This window comes from Ciconia boyciana, chromosome 18 (assembly GCF_034638445.1).
Source record: "Ciconia boyciana chromosome 18, ASM3463844v1, whole genome shotgun sequence".
Taxonomy (NCBI): Eukaryota; Metazoa; Chordata; class Aves; order Ciconiiformes; family Ciconiidae; genus Ciconia; species Ciconia boyciana.
The window spans coordinates 12,570,984-12,591,148 of record NC_132951.1 but is presented as its reverse complement, the minus strand read 5'-3'; the positions used below and the strand labels follow the sequence as shown (position 1 = coordinate 12,591,148).

Here is a 20,165-nt window from a genome sequence, read left to right as displayed (position 1 = left end):
CACTCAGATCATTAACAGTCAGGCACGGCACTGCTCTTTGTTACCCAAATGCACGCTGGCCATGCTGGAAGCTGAGCTTCCTGCCTGACCCAGGTCCCACGAAACCCCAGTGCTGCACATGAAGCCCCAGCTCTGTTGCTGAACCCTCCTTCCAGTTGAACATGCAGCTGTACTGGGGGCTCCGTCCTCCGCTCCCGGTGCTAGATAAGCTTTAGGAAAGGATCTTTATTACATATTAAGCCAACAGCTACCCTTACTTCTGCTTCTGGCTTTCCCTAGCACCTGTCCCTCCTCTGGTTGAGGTCCTGGGACCATCTGTGTAACGTATGTCAGAGCTTCTCCCCTTGCCCTGTACTGAGCCCTTGAAGCCGTGTCTGGCTGGAAGCTGTGCCCCCAAAGCTCTCTGCTTTTCCCCTGGGCAGTTTTCAGCCCTGTACAAGTGGCTGAGGCCACCCTGGGCCAGGTGGCTGCACAGCTCTGCTCCTCCATGGCCATCTGGTCCATGAGCATCCTCACCTGCGTCCCCGCTGCCTCCTCCTGCACCCTCCCCAGGGACTCCCGGGGGTGACACGGGCTGGTGCCCCCAGGATGGCCAAGAGGGGTGTGGGTGTGCGGGCAGAGGCAGAGCTGGGTGACGACGGCAGCGGCCGGGGAAGTTGGGCTCATGTTTCAGCTTCTATTTTTATCTGGGAACCCAAGCCTGCCCGTGGTGCAATGTGGAGGCCCCCGGGGGATGCGCTGCCTTCCCCAGCTGGAGCCAGATACCATCTGAGCGCTACCTGCCTTTCCCTGTCGGCGTGCCAGACCTCCTGGTAGAGGGCAGCATCTTCTGAGGCACCAGGACATCCCGCCTGGACCTCTGCCTGGTCTGTGGTGTAGTGTGGTAGGAGGGAAGGAGCTGGGGAGCCAGCTCCTCTGGCCTCTCTGCAGGCCAGACTCCCCTCTCCTCCAGCCATGCTGAGGCTGGGAACACTTCATCACAGCTAACCCTCTGGAGACACAGAGCAGCCCTCTCGCACGCTCACCATGCCACTACCTGGGTCAGTGGCCAGATGCAGGTGTCCCTTCTCAAGCCTGCCCTTAAATCCATCCCACAGGGGTAGGACTGGCCCAGGAGGGTCAGGATTCATCCCCCTGAGCAGCGGTTGAAGCTCAGCAGGATGAGCTTGGTCTCAGGCAGCAGCATCGCGGGAAGGAGCTGGGCTGGAGGTGATGTGGTGCCCCCCGGCTCAGCACCCCGGGGTAACCCCTGCAATCCCACCCTGCATGGTGCTCTGTGGGAGCCAGGCCTAAGACTGTAGGGCTGCACCAGACCCATTGCTTTTTATTTACTAAAGCAAAAAAAAATCCATTTAGTGGACATAGTTGCAGAAAAATGGAAACTTGAGCAGCTTGAGCCCGAGAAGCTTGTGTAGCCGGCAGGTTGTCCAGGGCACAGACTGCCTTTACCGGCCCAGGAGCAGGCTCCCCAGCACAGGAACGTGATTTTGGAGCCCGGCCCCTCGTCCTGGGCAATCACAGCGAGCTTCGGGGCAGAGCCGGGAGGAGGCGAGACCCCCCCCATCCCGCCGGGCAGCGCCTGCTGCTTTAATTGGGGCGAGAATAGACGCTGCAGCAGAAAACGGGAATATAAAAAAAAAAAAAAAAAGCGTGAGAAAGGAAATCTGAGCAAGGCCTGGAGCAATCTAACCAATCCAGCGGAAACAATAGCCCAGGAAGAAAAACCAGTTCCTACACATAAGGTAGAATAGGCTGGGAACGGGCCGGAGGGGGGCAGGGAAGCTCACCCCGTGCGCTCCCAGCCTGCACAACAAGACGGGCATTATGGGCCTGCGCCGGCGGGGCACCGAGCCCTGGCCCGGGGGCTACGGGCAGCCGGGGAGGATGCCTGCCCGCCCTGCTGCCCGCGCTGCTGCCCGCCCTGCTGCCCGCGCTGCTGCCCGCCCTGCTGCCCGCGCTGCTGCCCGCGCTGCTGCCCGCGCTGCTGCCCGCGCGGCGGCCGGGCCCAGGCTGGCTCCGACACAGCGGCCTTGGGGGGAACCCCTGATCCTGGCGTGCGTCCCGCAGCCGGGCTGGGCTGTCACCTACCCCACGGGGATGGACAGAGCAAGGCACAGAAGCTTTCCTCCAGTCTGGGTCTGGCAGGGCTCAGCCCCAGGCTGGGCTTAGCACCCAGGCTGAGCTGGGCTGGGTTTAGCATTTGAACTGGGCTCAGCACCCTGGTTTAACTCAGCTGGGCTCAGCACCCAAGCTGGGCTCAGCATCGAGGCTGGGATCAGCAACTGGCCTGAGATTAGACCCGAGGATGGGATTAGCCCCCATCCTGAGATTAGCCCCCAGGCTGGGCTCACCCCCAGGTGGGGCTTATCCCCAAGAGGGACTCACTTCTGGGCAGGAGCTCACCCCCAGGCTGGGCTCACCCCCAAAGGGCAGCAGAGCTGGGCTGTGCTGCCGGCCAGGCTCCCCGGGGCCGAGCGTGGGTGGGATGCGGGTCCCGGGCAGGTGCCCACCAGGGAAGTGGTGCTGCTGCCAGCTCGGCCGTGGTGGGGTGAGGAAGGGAACACGGTATTTTACAGAGGTAACAAACCATTCGCAGCCCCTGCCTGTGGGCCAGCATGGGCCTGCCCGGCCACCCCACAGCAAATGTGTGCCCTTGGGGAAACGGCCACGGATGCACCCTCTCACCTCCCCAGATCCCACCCACGGGATGTCCGTCTGTCCCTCCCGGGCAGCACACCCCAGCAGCAAACCCTCGGGCTGTGGGATGGATTGGTCGAAGGTGGGGAAAGCCCGGGTAGATAAACCAGCTCCAGCATGATCCAGTGGCTGGTCCCCTGCCCCAGACACAGCCGCGGGTGCTGGATCCAGCCCCTCGGCTGCGTGGTGGTGGTTGGGATGTGCCGGGGGGTTGTGCTCCCCACAGCCGGGAGGGCCGGATGCTTTCATTTTGAAGCAGAGCTTAAACTCTGCTAAAATCAAAACCACCATCACGTTCCTCACCATGAGGTGCAGGGACTTTCCTGCACCTGAGGATTTCAATTCCCTCCAGCCCCAGCTCCACAGATGAGTCTGACTGCCCCCAGACCTGCTCCCCGCGGTCCCCCCCTCCAGGGACAAGCCACAGCCTTCCAGCGGGCTGAGCTGGATCCGTCCTCCCAGTCCTCCGCCGTGGAGCACAGCTGGGGGGAGCAGGCAGGGCTCCCCGCCAGCCTGCGCTCTGCCTGCCACGAGCCAAACAGTTCTCAGCACCCTCCAAATACCTCCCTGCCCACCCCAGCGGGGCCGGGGGCAGCAGCCTGGCGAGGAGGCAGCACTCCCTGCCTGCACAGGGACTTGGCCTTGCTTGGCGTGCACAGGAGGAGCCAAAGAGAGGGAGGGCAAAGCTGTTCCCAGCACATATTTCTGCTTTGACACACTTGCGAGCCCTCGGAGCACTGCAGCTGGGTTCCCAGCGCCCTGCATCAGCTCTCCAGCCTGCGCCCCTCTGCCAGCGGCACACGGGGCCCCAGATTCCCTAAATACCTGTCAGGGAGCAGCACAGGATGACTGTGCAGGGCAGGCAGAGGTTTTTGGGTTCAAGTCACAGACAGGGGTGTCTCGCCAGCCCCGATGGGTGGAGCAGTAAAAGCTGCCCTGGGGTCCCACGCGTGCCGATCTCAGCGCTTAACGAGGTCCTGCAACTGGTCCAGGCTCCCAGCGCCGCTGGTCGGGAGCCTGTAAAAATCAGCTGTGGTGCAACTTCCCTGGACATGCGTCGAGACAAGTCCCGGATCCCTGACATCCAAAGCCAGCCTTTAGTTTAATAAAGAAAGAAAAGCTCCTAAGGCAGAGATACCACATTCACAACACCACGGGGCCCCTCGGGCAGCTCGCCAGCAGCCTGAGGGAGGGATGCGCTTTGCATCTTCGTTTGCATGTTACCGTCCACCAAGTCCAGGAGAAACCCAACCAGGCACGGTGCTTGCACGGCCCATCGCCATGCGTGACCCACGTGGCGGCAGAGCTGGGGCCATCTCAGGGAGATGGCCATCTCAGGCAGGGCAGGGCTGCGGGTGGCAGAACCCCCATGCCCAGCTGACCTGCCAGGATCAGCTCCTCCTCCTCACTCTGAGATGAAGATGCTGAAAGGGCAGTGGCATCCTCGGCAGCGTGGGAAGGGAGCTCCTGGAGGACCTGGGAGGCTCTGGGCGTTTGCTAGCTCAGCGCCGCTTTGCTTCACTCCTGCCTGTGCTTTGGAGGGTCCCCTGCAGAGCGGCTGCTCCTCTCATCTGGGCAGCAGCAACCCCCTGACGGAGGCTTTGTCTTCCACCCCCACCACCTCCAGTCTGGTCACCCCACTCCCACCACCTCCAGTCTGGTCACCCTACTCTCATCACCTCCATACCAGCCACCTCCAGTCTGGTCGCGTCACTCCCACCATGTCCAATCTGATCACCCCACTCCAACCAGCCCCACGCCCACCAGCCCCACTCCCATCACCCCCAGTGTGGTCACCCCACTCCCATCACCTCCACACTGATCACCCCCACTCCAACCACTTCCACGTGTATTCAGCACCAAGCTCCTCCCTGCCCTCTCATTTCCATCGTGCTCTGCCTTTCCACCTTGAGAAGCGTTACTAGCTAGATGCTCTCCAGTTCAGTCACTGCTGCCTCATGTGTTCGCTCCGGGCTCTCTTGCCCTGCCAATACCCACCCTGCATCCCAACGCCAAGACCGTTTCCCTGCGTAACCCTTCTTAGAGCTCATCACCAGAGAAGTCACGTCTCCCCTCAGCCCCCTTCCGAGTCCCCTTGTCACTCCTAACAGCATTCTCCTCTTGGATTTAGCAAAACCCAACCAGTCCTTTTGACTCATTCTCTTTTTTCCCCCAATCAAAGGTTTTGCAACTTTTTTTTGTACTGCTGGGGAGCAGTTGAGCGGACAGCAGCCTTCCAGTGGCCCCATAAGAGCAAACCCAAACCTGTGCCCTGTGCTTCTGCTCAGCCCTACATCAAAAAACCAGGATGAGCACAGACAGCCCTTAAGGAAACCCATTTCTGTCACACCCAGTGGCAGTGACAAGAAAAGGAGCAAAGCTCTGGCAGCATCTTGGTGGAGACCTCCCAGCCCAGGGCTCCCCGATCCCATGCCCAGGACAGTCCGAAATGCCAATTCCAGCCCAGAGCTGCAGCCCCGCAGGGCTCAGGCAGCGGCAAACACACCCACACGCGGGCGGAAAATTGTTGAAAGCAGATTTGACATTCTGCAGAACAGAAGGGGAAGGAGTGATGCTGGGGACGGCAGGGAAATTACCTCCCGCAGGGCTCCCGCTGATGGCAGAGGTTTCCATCCTGCTTCTCAGCTCTGCGTGATGTTCGACAGGTGATACCCTGGACATGTTTGGCACAAGATTGTGCACCCAGAACCCTGAGCCCACCGCGACGGCGATGCTGTTCCCGCTAGGCTGCTCCTGCAGCAGCTCCCTGCACCCACCAGCCTCCCTGGCCAGGCTGGCTGCACTGCTGGCGCTGGAGGAGGGCGTGCAGCTCCCCAGCTCAGCCTGCACCGCTGCGGGACAGACGGTGTCCCCAGAACATGGGCCGCTGCTTTATCCTGGCATCTTTGGGTAACCCACGGCAGCAGCCCAAGAGCCTGGCGAGAACCTCACACAGAGCTTGGCGCCGTTTCTCGCCTTGGGGTGGTCCTCGTGAGTGTGGGACTGCTCCAAAAACTGTCACCACCCGGGCACAAAGAGGGTATGGAAAGAGCTGGGCATGAAGGCCAGATCCTACCCTGACAGAGTACAAAAGGGCTGCAAAACCCTTGCTTGGCCAAGGAGGGCTCTGGGAACAAGCTGCGGCTCGGGAGGTGCCACGTGGCTGGCAAGGAGCGTGCCACCCTCGCGCTGCCCACCAGCCCCGGTGGGGACGACCCTGAGCTGAGGTTCCTGTGGGGCAGCCAGCGGCCCTGGGTCAGTGGGCAGTGGGCAGTGGCGCGCCGGCAGCCGGCGAGGAGGAGGAGCGCTTGGAGGGCGCGGGCAGCCCCTGCCTGCAAGCCCACGGTGAGGCAGGTTTGTTTGCACGGCGTCTTGCTGCAGGTGTGCCAGGAGCCGGCAGCCGCCCCAGCGTGCCACGGCCCGGCCCAGCGGATGTGGCTTCTCACTCGCACGCAGCTGCCACGCAGCTGCCGTGCCAGCAGCAGCCACGCTCCCCAGGGAGCTCCACAGAGCCGGGGCCCCCACGGTGGCTCCGTCTTTGGGCTCTGGCCTCCGAGCTGGGATGCCTTTGGGCTGGATGCTGCCCCTTCCCTCAGGGCTGGGCACTTTGCATGCGCCGTGGGCTTATCCGCCCATGTCTCAGCACCTGCTGGCAGCTGCCTGTCGCGGGCAGCCAGCAGGACCCTGCCTGCATGGCCACGGTGCCCAGCACCCCATGGAGGGTGGAGCTACCCAGTGGGTCTGGAAAATGAAACCGTGACCCCATCTCAGGCAGAGCCTGCCACGACCCAGGGCCGGGGTGCTGGTCCTGAGAGGGGGGTTTCGGGAGCAGAGCAGAGCAAGGGGCCCCTGTTTCCCCTTTGTTTCGCTCGGTCACCGTTCCCAGGCGGGACAGGAGGGACACCGCACGCTCCACCCTGGTGGGAAGTGGGTGGTGGCGGGGATGCCCCTCACAGGCTCTCCCAGGGCCGGAGGTGGGGAGATGGAGCAAATATTTGCCTTTGCAAATGCAGTTGTTGCCATTACTGTTACAATGAAGTTGGAACATGCTCTCCATCGCACATAAATCTCTGGGGGCCCAGGTAGATTCGCCTCTCCCGAGGACAACTTATTTCCCAGGTGCCATTGTCACAGTGCTGTCCCCTGCGTCTCTCCTGGCAACTTTTGATTTCCACTCACTGGCAAGAACAAACGCGCAGCAGCTCCTTGCTCCTGCTCAGAGAAGCCACCTCCAGTGCTGAGCACCCTGACCCTGTCCTGGCCAGCAGCCCTGTGGCTCCCAAAGCCCCTCCAAGAGAAGACACCAGCCTCTTCGAACCCATGTTCAACCTCCAGGATGCTGGGGAGAAGGTTGCAGGGACCCCATCAGCAAACACTTGCCAGCATGAAGGGGCTGCAGCCCATGAGGGCCAGATCCTTCCCCCATGCAAGCCATGCTGAAATGTACCTGAGGGTGGTGGGTGCTCTTGCAGGTTCATCCCATGTCATGGGCATTTCCACCCCACGTGGGTCCCTAGACCGGGGCTGGGCGCTCCCCCCCTGCCATCAGCAGGGGGAAAAATGCAGAAGCCATGTCTCAGCCTTGGCTGTCCCTCACCAGCGTCAGGGCTGGTCTCTGACAGCCCTGCAGACCTCCAGGCAGGGCTTCTTTCCTTGGTCCCAGCCCAGACAGAGCTCAGCAGTGCTCAAGTGCCCACCTCTCCATGGAGGCAGCAGCTGTCCAGATGTTCCAGATGTGGAGGGCCACCACATCATCAGAGACCCCAGGTCAGGAGCAGACCTACCCGTGAGCCGTCCGTCATTCCTAACGGCCTCTGCTGATGGAGACGCCCAGCTTCCCCAAGCTTTGCTCTCCACGCAGCTCAAGATCTAACTTGAATCTTCCCTGCTGTGAGTCGAGACTCGCCCTCGTCCTCATGGAGAGCATAAAAATCCCATACTCTGGCCTGCATTAGCTCAAACACAGGCCAAGGCTGTTGGGGAGAAAGTCATTCCCAGTGCAGACCCTGCTCATCTCGGAGGGCCACCGGGGCTGGGGAAGCTTCCTGACAAATGGAGCAGCAATGGAGAGGACCACGGTGCTGCTGGTCATACGGCTCGGCCAGGATGTCACCATGGAAATGGCATGTCCTGCCAGTGAATTTGGTGACAGTCGGTCCCTCTGCACAATCCTCCCAGGCAGTCTGGGATGGTCGCCACTGCAGTTCATCCCCGTCACCATGCGTGGAGGAGGAGCAGGAGGTCCCCACAGCTTCTCCATGGCATCACCTACCAGCCTCTGAGCAAAGGCGTCAGCCTCTGCCCGCAGTGCCTGCATGTCTGGAGCAGGTCAGAGGAAAATACGGGCAAATGGGGAGCAGTTTTAACACCCAGAACCACATTCCCAATCAATCCTGCCAGCGTCCTTCTCTCTAGACAACCCCTGGCGGGGCTAGGACCAAGGCTGGTCACCTCTGGGACTGAAGGCGGAACCAGTACGGCTGTAGGACACACTGTGAATGAAGGTGTATGGGCCATGAGCTGCCACAGGGGCCACAAACTTACTGAGAAAACTTTGGTAGAACAAAGGTGGGCAAAGCTGGGATTTTGGTGAGGACCAGGCTGGTGCCAAGCACCTTTGGAAGGCTCTCACCGTCCAATGCAATCTTGGTGGTACAGCTCATCCCATGGGGGAGCAGAGCACGAAGCTGCACGGCTGGGCTCTGCCAGCATTTCCAGCACAGAGGAGCTCACTGGGAGCACCATCTCCTTTGTGCATCTCATCTCAAGGGAAAACACCAGCTCTTGCAGGACTTCTCCAAAAGAATCCCCCCCAAACGGTCCCAGAAAGAAGCCATGCAAGCTGCTAACTGGGACCTACAAGAGGGAAGCCCCTGGGGACAGACTAGGGGACGAGCCACTGCTGCTGGAGCAAAGAGAAAGCCCAAGAGACCTCATGCACCAACTCCCCACGTTCCCAGCCCAACACCTCCCAGACGTGCTAATGTGACCCCAGCGTGTTGGTGACATGTGAGGTCACCACCGAGAGAGAGGCGTGTTCCTGGGGGGCCCCAACACCTCCACGTCTTCTCACCGCAGCAGGGAGCTTTCTAGAGCATTGCATGCTTGTGTCATGCAAAAAAAAGGTAAAAAGAGGTAATAATATACACATAAACATGTGGCATTTTTTTAGGCTTTTGCTGGACCCAAGGGATTTGCTCTGTACTGTTTCAGTGGCCAACTGGAGGAGAGAAAGCTGGGACAGATAGCAAGAGGAGCAATCCAACCCCACCAAACCTGGCTTTGCTCTGTCGCTAATGAACTGGACACCAGCAGGCGAGTGACGGCAAAACTTTAATTTCACCCCACAGAAAAAAATACCTGTGCATGGAAAATGCTGATGGGCTCTTTGTGGAGGAGAAGTTGGGGAAGGAAGGTGTGTGCTCCATTCCTCACATTCCTCCCCAGCTCCCTCGGGACGGCGGCTGCACTCTCTGGGGTCCACCCAGGTGCCCAGGGGGTGATGGAGAGGGCTGAGGATCCTGTCCTGCAGCCTCACTGGCTCCTCCAGCCGGGCAGGGCTCAGCATCTTCCCTTCCCAGTGCAGGGCAGAGGGATGGGACTGAGGTCTGAATCCTGCTGGGGTCCGAGAAATGAAACCTTTGATCTATGTGGGCAGCATCTTCAGAAACACTTGGGTGAGGGTCCCTCAGGTGCGTGCTGTGTCCTCAGGTGCCATCCTGCTGCACCCCAGCATCCTGCCACATGCACGACCATCGCGCTGCATCCCTGTAGCCACACACTGGAGCCTGCTTCAGAGCAGGGCACCTTGGGCTCATCCGAACATCCAAGTGCAGCTGGTGGGATGTCCTCTCCTCCAGACACCCCACACTGTCCCCTCTCCTGCAACACCGACCCAAAAAACAGAGGAAAAGCCATTGCGTTGCTCTGCGCTCCCATCCCGGCGCTGTCCTGGCTCCTTCCTGGGCACATGCGTGAGGGCACCGTGCCAACAGCTAATGGGAAAGTTCAGGGTCGGGGCGAGCCGCGGGGAGAGGCACATAAAGGGCTCATTGTGTGGCAGGTCTCCCTCGGCTGTGCTCATACAGGGCTAGCAGTTCAACAACAAAACGCAGCCCAGAAATATGACAAGACACCTTTTTCCCAGGCTGCTGTTAAACTCTAATTAAACATTTCAGCACACTCAAGCAAGGGAATGTCTGCTTCTCAGGCCCAGGCTATCTCAGCTGGAAAACATCTCCTCCGGTGCAAACAGGCTTGCGCAGGCTGACCTAGAAAGATGCCCCTTGGGCCCAGCGATGATGCAAACCCATGTACCAGGGTGGGCAACCTGCCTCCATCCACCTGCCTTCGGGCCAGCAAGGGGACCACTTGCTGCTCCTCCCTCTGGAGGACGGGGCCGGGCTGGAGCAATCCGAGAAGGAGCCATGCAGCCGGGTGCACCGCGGGCAATGCCACCACCGGCAGCCGCTGGCACTTCTGCCCGCTCCCCACCACGGGACCTGGGAGCCCCTGTGCCTGCCGGGGCCGCAGCCAAGGGAGCACGGCCTGGAGAAGGAAGAGGCAGCGTTTGCAAAGGAGAGCCAGGAGAGAGCTGCTCCGCGATAGCCCCAGATCCGGCCTTTACGAACCAGAAATTGCCCACCGATGAAAAGGGACCACGACTGCCTTGCCCATATGTGTCTGCGCCTTAGGCAAGGTCAGTGCCTCTCCAACCCACCGTCCTAGAAGTATTTAACATGATGCCTACAGCAGCCGTATAGCACAGCCCACAGGCTCTGCCTTGAGACCTGGCACGTTTTTGGACCTCAAAGCCCCTATTTCAGTAAAGCAAATTCTTCCCAAACTTCATCACTCTCATGGCCAGTCCCTGGGGCCACTGGTTCCCCTCCCCGCGCCCGGCCCATGGTTCGGCTCCCCTGCTCCAGAGGTTTGGATGTTTAAAAATAACCCAACAGACAAGCAAAATGTTGGATTCTCATTCTTCGGGTGCTTTGTGATGCTGACCCGCAGGCACTGACCATCATCACACTTTGCTGTGACATTTCAGTTGGTCTTAAGTAACTGCTTTCCCAACCTCCCCCATCCCACCCCCCACAGCCTCCTCCACACCTGGGCAGGAAAATTGGGCTTCAGCCCCTTTTCTGTGCCCTCAGGGAAGCAGAGGTGCTCCTACACTTTTGTTTGACCCAGAAATCTCCAAAGCTCACCAGGCTGGAGGAGATAACCAGCCTTGGGATGCAGGGGTCCCTGCAGAAAGATCCAACCCAAAGCCTTTCTCCTTCCAAAATCCCACTCTTTGCTTTCCTCTGGGTTTTCTGGGGAGCAGAGGACAGCCCGGCCCCGATTCCCCAAGAGGGGTTTGCCACTCACCCAGCGTGCCTGTGGGACCGTGCACCACCGGGGAGGACAGGGAGGCGTTGCCACCAGCTTGGTGTGACCACTAACCGAGATGCGGGAACCAGGGCACACACCCTTCAAGCGGTGCTGTCGAAAAACCCGGTGAGGCTGGAGTTGGCATCCTGCTATTTTAAAGAATGAAGGAGAAAGAAAAGAGCACAAAAGAGCCGAGCAATGAAGCCAGGCGCTGCCAGGAGTGAGGTGGGGTGCAGGGACTCAGCCGTCCTATGTGAGCAGAGAGGGGCACAGCAGCTTGAAGACCCCCCTCGTGCATCACCTGGATGCCCAGGATGGGTACAGCCATGGCGAGCTGGCAAAGCCTGGCGAGCGCCGCAGGCGCCAGCCCTCCCCACGTTATTAAACACAGACTTTGGCCATTAGTTGCGGTAATTCCTCAGCACCTTGTTTCTAGCAGGCACAGACCATACCCCAAAAACCCCGTACCCCACCTCTGATGCGTGACCCAGCCATGTGGAGGGGACACGGCGGTGCTGAGCTCAGCCGCTGCTTTGCAGCATCACTCGTCCCAGCAGGGCGAGCACGCCCCAGCAGGAGCAGCAAACCAAGGACAGGCGGCTCCGGCTCGCTGGGGACTTGCAAGCTGGTGGTTTCCCACGTGCAACCTCAGCAAGAAACAGGTCACCCAGGAAAGGGTTACTACAAAAATCTGCCATTTCTAAGATTGCTAAGTAGTGGGAAGGTGTCTTGCCCCGAAAGGCTCGGAGCAGAGTGACAGCCCAGGCGATGACACTTGTAATTTGGCATCCTGTGGGGGTGGAATTTGGCAAAACTGGTCTCTCCTGCTCCGAGGACATTCCAGCTCCCTGCACGGGCAGTCTGAATTGAACTCCCTTCATAAATACAGCAGCCGGGGGGTTGATCCAGCTCGGGCCCCCGCAGTTAGAAAAGCAGCAGCAGCATGCTCCTCGGGGAGGCTCCCGTCCCACCCCGGCGAGGCTCCATGCCTCCAGCCGCGGCCGGCGCTGCAGCTCCTGCCACCAGGCAGGCGGTTGCCCCTGCGAAACCTCACCCTGGACTGCCCTTGCTGGATGCTGTTACCCCCGAGAAAATGGCAACACCGACCTGTATCTGGTACCCGTCCTGGGTTGCACGTGGCTGCGGACAGCTGACAGCCCTGGAGGGGCCACGGCCAGGCGCGGGGCTGTCCCCAGGTGCCACGCACTCGCAGGGCTCATCCCCGTCCTAAGCCACTGCAGCAGGACGGGGTGGGAGGCTGGATTCAGGAAGGAATCTTGATTTTTCCAGGAAAAGCAAGGCAGGGCAGCGGGGCCCTTAAATCCTCCCTGCGCGGCACCTGGGCTGGGCTGCGCCGCCCGGGCTTTGCAGGACATGTTCGCCCCCAAATCCTGGTCCACCGAGGATGCCCCGGGTGGCACCGTGAGCCCCAGTTCTGGCACAGACATGGCTGCAAGGCAGCGAGGGAGGTGACAGCCACGGGGACGCAGACCGAGGGCACCCATCATCCGGGCAGCGCACGCGCCAAGGGGGCTCACCCCCACCTCCCCACACACCCGGCCCCAGGGACTGCGTCCCCACAAGGCACCGTGACCCACAGCCTCCCCACTGCCCACGGCTGGGGAGATTTTGATCTGATTTTTGATCCTGACTGACTGGCCGACTGTTTCCCGGGCTCTTCTGCCGGCTGTCCCCGCTGCAAGGACACGTGTGCCGATGGGATGGGATCGGGGCACAAGAGGGAAGTGGGGACAAAGGCGCTGCACCACACTCCTCCTCCTCCTCCCTGCTCTTGGCAAGGCCGGGGGACTCCGGCTGCGAAGGGAAAAGGTTCCCAGGGCGAAGGTGTTAAATACCCTTCTCCCGTGCTGCTGTCACCTCGCAGTCCCCAGGGTGTGAGAATCAGACTCTATTATCCCCTCATTAGGAACTAACATACTGTACTAACCTTTTCACATGAAAGCTACGGTCTGTTCGCCAACAAAAGCTGACGCTTGGTTCCCAGGAGTGGAAAAAAACCCAACCCCACAAGCACTTAGCGGGGGCTCTGGGGCCAGCCATCCCTGCCGGCTCCTCGCAGACCCTGCCGAGCCCCGGAGGATGCCCCGCGGGGAGGAAGGGGCTCCGTGAGAGGGGGCAGCCGGGCATGCAGCCCTGGTGGGGTGGAGCGGGGGAAGCCCCCCGGGGAGAGGGGGCCTTCTTCCAGCCCCCAGGGTGGCTGGGGTCCCCCTTGCCTGTTCCCCGCTGGGGAGGGATGGATGGGGCTGTGGGTAGGGGTGCAAGGGGGACTCCCTCCCCTGGGGTTTATGCTGCAGGGAGCCCTTCCCCCTCAGGGCACGCTGCCCTGGCTGTCCCCTAGACAGGGGTCCCTGGGCCAGCAGACCCCCTTTGGCCACTGGAGCTGCTGCAGCTCACCCCAGGCTCCCTCTGAGCAGTTTGCGGGGCTCAGGCTGGTTCTTCCCACACCGTTGACCAAAGCATGTTGGGATTTGCAAGATCTGAAACTCCCACTGCTCTTCAGGCTACCCTGAAAGGTGGGAAGCGAGGCTGGGAAAGCATCACCGGGCCATGGAAAAGCCCATCTGGACAACATCTGGGGCCCCAGGTCAGCATCTAGAGCAGCCAGATTTTAAGAGCACTGAGCACGGCGGGTGATGGCCGCTCTGGGAAACATGGCAGCAGCAGGGACAGGATGTGCATCACCACAGAGCACATCTCCCTGCTCCAGACGTTGGCAGACATTGCCTGAGAAGATGAACAGTTGGGGTAACACCCTCCTTGCTCAGGCTTTTAATTAGATGAGACCTGCCTGGGGCGACAATTTGAGCTTCTGCCTATCACAGCTGCTTGATGCTGACAAAAGAAGGGGCTAGAGGAGAGATCTTGAAATAAAGAGTTTTCCTGTTTTCGTCACTTAAAAAATATCTGCCCTGCCCCATTTTTGGCTGGAGACCTTTGACAGCTTGGGGAAGTGGGCCTGAGAGGTGCCCAGGGCCACTGCGGGTGCTGAATGCCTGAAGAGTCCCACACCTGGGGACACATCCCTGCCTTCCCACATGGCTGCGAGACCCCACAAATTCCAGATTCACTTGCCACCTTGCAGCCTCGACCAGCTCCACGCTTCTAACGAGGAAAGCAGGAGGAAGGAGGGATGCGTGCCCATTTTTTTCCTTTCCCTTTCCCTATTGGGACCTGCCGTCGGCTGTGAAGGCAGCTCCCTCCCTGACCCCACAACCCGCCTGTCCCTAAGGGCTGGGGGACTTTTCCAGTTCCCCAACTAGCCGCTGGCCCATTCCCAGTGACCTGGTGTGGGGCAGGGATGCTCTCCTCTGCTCCCCCAGCTCCGTCGGCGGGTCCCGTTGCAAAGAGGCAGGTGGTTTTTGCATTGCACACACATGTTTATTAGATCCTGGCCCGAGCCCACTAAGCTGTTTCGCACAGGCCACCATCAACAGCTTCCAGAGCTGTTTTGCTGCCACGGGATGCTGTGAAGGTGTCAGCGGTGCTACACGCTGTTTTGCAAAGTAATTGAATTAAAACTGGTGAAACGTTTCGGTGCTGCCTGGCTGCTCCTCTCTGTGGCAAGGCTGGGTGCAGCGGCCCAGGGTGGCCCAAAGCACACGCGGCTGCTCTCCTGGGCTGGCTCAGCTGCTCTTTTCAGAAGGTCACTTTTCTTCTCAGTTGCTACAGTCAGATTTGGGTCATCAGGTTTGATCTAAACATGTCAGAGGACTGGAATTCAGGGGGAAGCAGAAGCACGATAAACGCAGGCTGTCTCCCAGTGTGTTTCTGGGCTGGTTTCAAAAAACTTTTGGTTCACTCCTAGTGTCCAGCAGACGGGCTGGGAAACCCGGCGGCAGGTTTAGTTCATCGCTCGACACAGGTGCCTCGGCACTTGTGGCAGCAAGGGTGAAGCCTGCCCACCATGGTGGCACTGACCGCGGCAGCACCTCTGCACACACGTGTCCGTGTAGCGGAGATGAGCACGTGGGTGAGTTATCACCGCCCGTCCGCAGTTCAGAAGTACCTTTGAGCCACAAATCGAACCAGGGCCATGGGTGTTAAGTTTTGTGCAAGGTGAGAACCAATCCTTACCCAGCAGCCGGGGCGGCCAAGGCAGGAGGAGGGAGAGCTGGTGCAGAGGAGAGGCACAGCACTGAGTTGGGATCCTCGTTGCCCTGGCCATCGTTCCCGGGCTTCCCGGTGCCACCCGAATCCTACAGGTCCTGAAGAGGATGGTGCTCTCCAAGGAGGAGTTGGCAGAGCACTGTCAAACTTGCTGCAGTTGTGAGAGAGGAGCAGCCAGGAGGGTTTGTCCAGCGCCTTCAGCCCAGCCCAGCTCCCCGGAGCTCCTCCCCAGCTCCACACGTCGAGTGGGTCCAGCGTGGGAGATGTGCAGCGTTGTCCGAGCAAGCGCACTCGTCCCCGGGGCGGGCAGCAGCCCCGGACCTGCCGGGAGACCAGCCAGAAGACAAATGGAGAGACGGGTTTAGAGGACGGCTCCAGACTTTCTGCTTCCCCCGCCTGAGGTCTGCCTGAACCCAGTTATTTCGAAGAGGTTCAGGACCAACCAAGCCACCCTGAGGCAATGCAAATTAACTTCAAACACAACATTTTAAGGTGAAACAAGTGATTCCCCACCCCATTTTTCAGTTCAGTCCATGCAATGATGAGCGCATTGCAGTCCGGGTCATGCAGACGCCAAGCTGGAAACCTCTTTGGCTCCATCAGCATTCTCACCCAACACTCTCTGCGAGTCCCCAAAGCCTTGGTGGTCCCCACCTGCCATGGCAGGGGGCTCAGTGCTCTTTTCCTCACTGTCCTTTGCTTGTGGCTGTAGCCAGTCAGGGCCTCTGGCCACCGCCAGCCTGCCAGGAGGTCCTGCAGACTGGCAGAGCTCTGGGATGCACAGGGACAGGGCTGGAGGATAAAACCCTCTGAGCTCTGCCTGAGCAGCTCGGGGTGATCAGACTTGGTATCTGCCCTGGGAGGGAGAGCTAGAGGGAGCAGCTGGATAGGAGCTTCTCCTGCTCAGCCCCATTTCGTGGGTACCTGCAAGGTTGAGGCCCCTCAAAGCAACAGCCCAGGCCCTTGCACAGGCTCTTGCTTACAAAAATGATACATAGAAATGAAAAATGGGCCTTCTTCAGGTACCTAGGTAGAGGCTTTGGCGGGGGAGCAGCTTGCCATTTGGTCTTGGAGGCTCAACCTCAAAGTCCAAGGCAAGTCAAAGTCCAAACCTCCAAGTCCCAGGCTTTCTGGGGAAGGTGTGGGTGCCCATCTGCCGGAGCACTGGCCTCTGCTCTCACTGCTCCGCGTGAGCCATTGGGGACAAACTGCACCAATGCAGAAGGTTACAGGGACCTCTGAAGCCGAGCATCCGCGGCAGCCCAGGAGACACCCTCTGCTCATGGTGACTCTGACTGCCCCCAGGATTCCTGCTCCTCCAGCTTTAGTCTTGGGCAAAGGAAAGGCTAAAGAGAGATTATTATCCCCCCAGGTTAAAAGGGGACCTGCCTCGGTGCTGCGTGTGCCCTGCTGAATTACAGAGTCTGAGTGGAGACGGCAGAGGAAGCACTGAAAGACCAGCCCGACACACAGCCACCCCCTTGGAGGGCACCCAGGTGGTCCCGGCGCAGACGAATCCGCACCTGCACGTGAAACCCCGGGGCTGAGCTAAAGGGCGTGCAACGGCAGGACGGCACAGCACAGGGTAGGGCACCAGTCATGCCGGGCTCCCACCGCATGCCGCACCGCGATGGTGCGATGCGGGAACACCCTTGCTTGGGGACAGGAGTCCCAGGGACTGGGGACATCGAGGTTTGCCATTCCCCTGCCACTCTCAGACAAGCCACCGAGTCCTGTCCCCGGCCTCACCACGCACAGACCGGAGATGGAGACTTTGCCCAAGGCTGTGTCACTGCTGTGTCACCACTGCATGATGGCACCTAACGCTGGGTGACAGGGATGACCCCAAGCAGCCAGCACAGTCGCGGGCAGGGCAAGGAGTGGCACGGCTGTCTCCATGCGAGAACACCCCCCCGCACCCCTTCTCCTAAGGCAAACACCCCCAGAGCCTCCCTTCCTCCATGCAACGTCCTGACGGATTCTCAGCGGGTCCCGCTGCCGCTGCGGCATGGGGCTCAGCGCGGGGCCCCGCTCCGTCGCGGCCCTGGGAAAGCCTGGCGCTGGCTGCCACTGTCCTGCTGCGCGGCAGAGATGAGAAGAAAAACAACTCTCGGGGCTTCCCCTCGCCTCCCGTCCTCACCCCGCGCCACAGCCCCGCCGGCTCTTTCATCTCCGAGCGCCAGCAGCTCTTTCATCTCCTGCCCGGAGGTGCGAATCGTTCCCCTCTCGCGGCAGCCGCCCCCGCCACCGGCCACCGGCATCAGCCCTCGGCCCAACACTGCTGGGACCAAATGGCTGGTAACCTGGCCTGCCTGCGAGGCCCTGCTGGCCAGGAGGGGGTGGCGAGTGAGGAACAGTCACCTCTGTCACCTCTGCAGTCACCGGCAAAGTGCTCAGGACCCCCAAAATCTGGCTGCTCCCAGGTGCCTGCAGAGAAATCGAGGCCCCAGGATTTCTTCTGGTTCTGCCTGCAAATAAGACAATGCCGGGCTTGCGCCTGCTCTCGTTCACGTTTGCTCAAACTCAGCTCATCTTTGTTAACTTGTGCCGATGCAAAGGCAGCCCGCCGGGACGGGGAGCCACCTACCCCCGCAGGCAGACGTCCGTGCCGCCCCGGCGTTCCTGGTCGTGGATGACGATGTGGTTCCCCAGCCTTAAAGCCCGAAGGAGCCGTCCCGGCTGCCCTGCCCGACCTCCAGCCCCGGTGGGAGGGAAGCTCACCATCGTCCTGGCAAACAGCCCTGCAGGTTATGGTCCAGCTAGGGCTTATCTTTGGATTCTGGTTTAATGGTGACAAGGCTTCACTATCGCAACATAAGTCAGGGTGTCTGGGCACGGAGACACCTCTGCTGAAGAGCGGTCAGTCCTTATAAGCAGCATTAGACAAGACGCCTGATGGGTATGAACTGCAAAGAGAGCACAGCTGGGTAGTGTGAAAAGCTGGGAGAGAATGAGAACAAGAAAGAGAGAAAAACAGAAAGAAAATGAAGAGAAAGAAAAAGGGAAAGGACACCAAAAAAAAAAGAAAAAGAAAAAAGAACAAGAGAGGGAAAGCAACAGGCTCATGTGAAGCACCCCAACTCCAGGACTCCCACGTGAGCGCGGGCCGAGAGCTGCCCCACGGCAGCCGTGCACTGCCAGCGTTAGCCGCGCCGGCGCCCAGCTCTGCACCCTGGGGGCAGCTGTGACCCGAGCCGTCACTGGGAACCACCCACCCACGCTGCCACCCCAGCGGTGGCACTGGAAGGGACCACGGCCCGAGCCGGGCTCATGCCGAGCAGCGTCACTGTGTGCACCAGCTCTGACAGGGAGTGGTAATGGTGCCATCAGGGCCATCGGGCCTGGGGACAGCTGGGCTCCAGTGGCAGCCTGACCCACCCCAGGGAGCCAAGTGACCCCAACCAAATCCTACAAAACAGACGGAGAGTTTCCTGGCGCTTCAGCTGCCTGTGCTGGGGCCGGTGGTGCTGCGGCAGCGGGGGTGAGCGCAATGCCGGCACGGGCACCGCACGGGCGCATAGCGTCAGGACATGTCAGCATCGCCACATCACGTAACTGCACCCCAAAAGCCAGTAATTAACACCAAAGAGTTTTCACACCACCAAACGGCTCTTCTGCAAAGAGCCAAAGGGACAAGCCCTGGGAACAGTGATGCTTGTGGGCGAGGGGGGGCTCTGAACTGAGGCAGCTGCAGGCAGCTCTGGCACCCTGAGCTCCGTGGCAGAGCCGCCGTGGCTCCTGGCACACGGGGCTGCTGCTGCTGAGTGTCTCGGTTCATGGGGAGCTGCAAACCTGCCCACGGTGGGGTGGGGACGACGGTGCGAGGGGAGCCCTGGCAGGACGGCGTCCACGGAGCCATTCCCCAGCCTGACCCAACCCCTTCACGAGGAAGGCATCCGTGCCCGAGCAGAGCACACCCGTCTTGTCCATCCTGGCTGACATCTCCCACATGGGGACATGTGGAAGACCCGGGGAGTTTGCCCCATGTGCCTGCACAAGTCCCAGCGAGGCATCTTGGAGACCCAGTTTTCAAGCTTGCTTTCTGGCTGGTCAAACGTTGAACATCCGTTAAAAGGAAGCGATTAGCACCTGTTGGTAATTGAATTGTTTTGCACCATTGCAGCAACCGGAAGGTTAACATCCATCCAAATTTAATTTACCCCTGCAAAACAGTCACAAAACTCAGCCCAGCTAAACCTGATAGTCTGTCTTAACACGCACTGACACTCCCAGCCTTCCTTTCCCTGCTAAACCCAACCATCCCAACTGCTCTCCCTTCCTCACATTTACTATTTATCCTCTAACTGACTGCAGACAGGCTTCGGGCATCCCTTCTCCCCTGGGACACGCAGCGCCAGCGTTTGCAGGGCTGGGTGAGGGGCACGTGGGCTCAGCATCGCACTGATGGAAAGGAAAGGTCTGGTCCTCAGGTGTGCCAGACAAATGTCTTAAAGACTCCAGCCAGAGAAATGTGGTCTTGTGGGACAAGGGGACAATTGCCCTTGGCCCTCTCCTGGCACGGGAATAAAGGCATAAAAGCAGCCACTGGCAGCACCTCCACAAGCACCTTCTCCCTGCCTGTCACGGTGGCAGAGGGGACCCCAAAGGGGACCGAAGGCTCAGAGGGGCAGTGGGGGCACCGCCGGGGTGCAGAGGGTTCAGGGCTGGAGCGGTCCAGGCGTTCAGCGCTGTTTGTTTCGCTCCGGAAATCCGGATCTTACCTATTTAAATAAACCGGCCGGGAGGACGGCAGAGTGTCAGGCCTGTTGTTGCGTGCACAGGAAACAGCTGTATTCGGTTATGCAGGGCTAAGTTGGTGACTCTGATAGCCTGGGAATAATAATAATAATAAAATCCGCTCCTGTTGCAGGACTATTTATTTTCTACAGAAAAATCCAACAGCAGCCCATCACAAGGCAGCCAGCGACCGGCTGGTCCCTTCAGCAGGTCTGCAGGGGTGAGCT

General features: G+C 60.0%; 1 protein-coding gene across 12 annotated transcripts in view; it reads right to left on the bottom strand.

Annotated features, from left to right (window-relative positions):
- EXD3 (exonuclease 3'-5' domain containing 3) overlaps nt 1-20,165 on the bottom strand; it is a 296,388-nt gene that overhangs the window by 18,749 nt on the left and 257,474 nt on the right. For 9 of the 12 annotated variants that reach the window (XM_072883188.1, XM_072883186.1, XM_072883189.1 and 6 more), the window contains 2 exons: nt 15,169-15,522; nt 14,545-14,788 (listed from right to left, as the gene is read on the bottom strand). The exons of the other annotated variants lie outside the window; for them this stretch is intronic. In XM_072883188.1, the coding sequence (XP_072739289.1) occupies nt 14,579-14,788; nt 15,169-15,522 (564 nt within the window). In that variant the 3' untranslated portion in view covers nt 14,545-14,578. Of the gene's footprint in view, nt 1-14,544; nt 14,789-15,168; nt 15,523-20,165 lie in introns of those variants that run through there. 12 annotated transcript variants of the gene reach the window in all.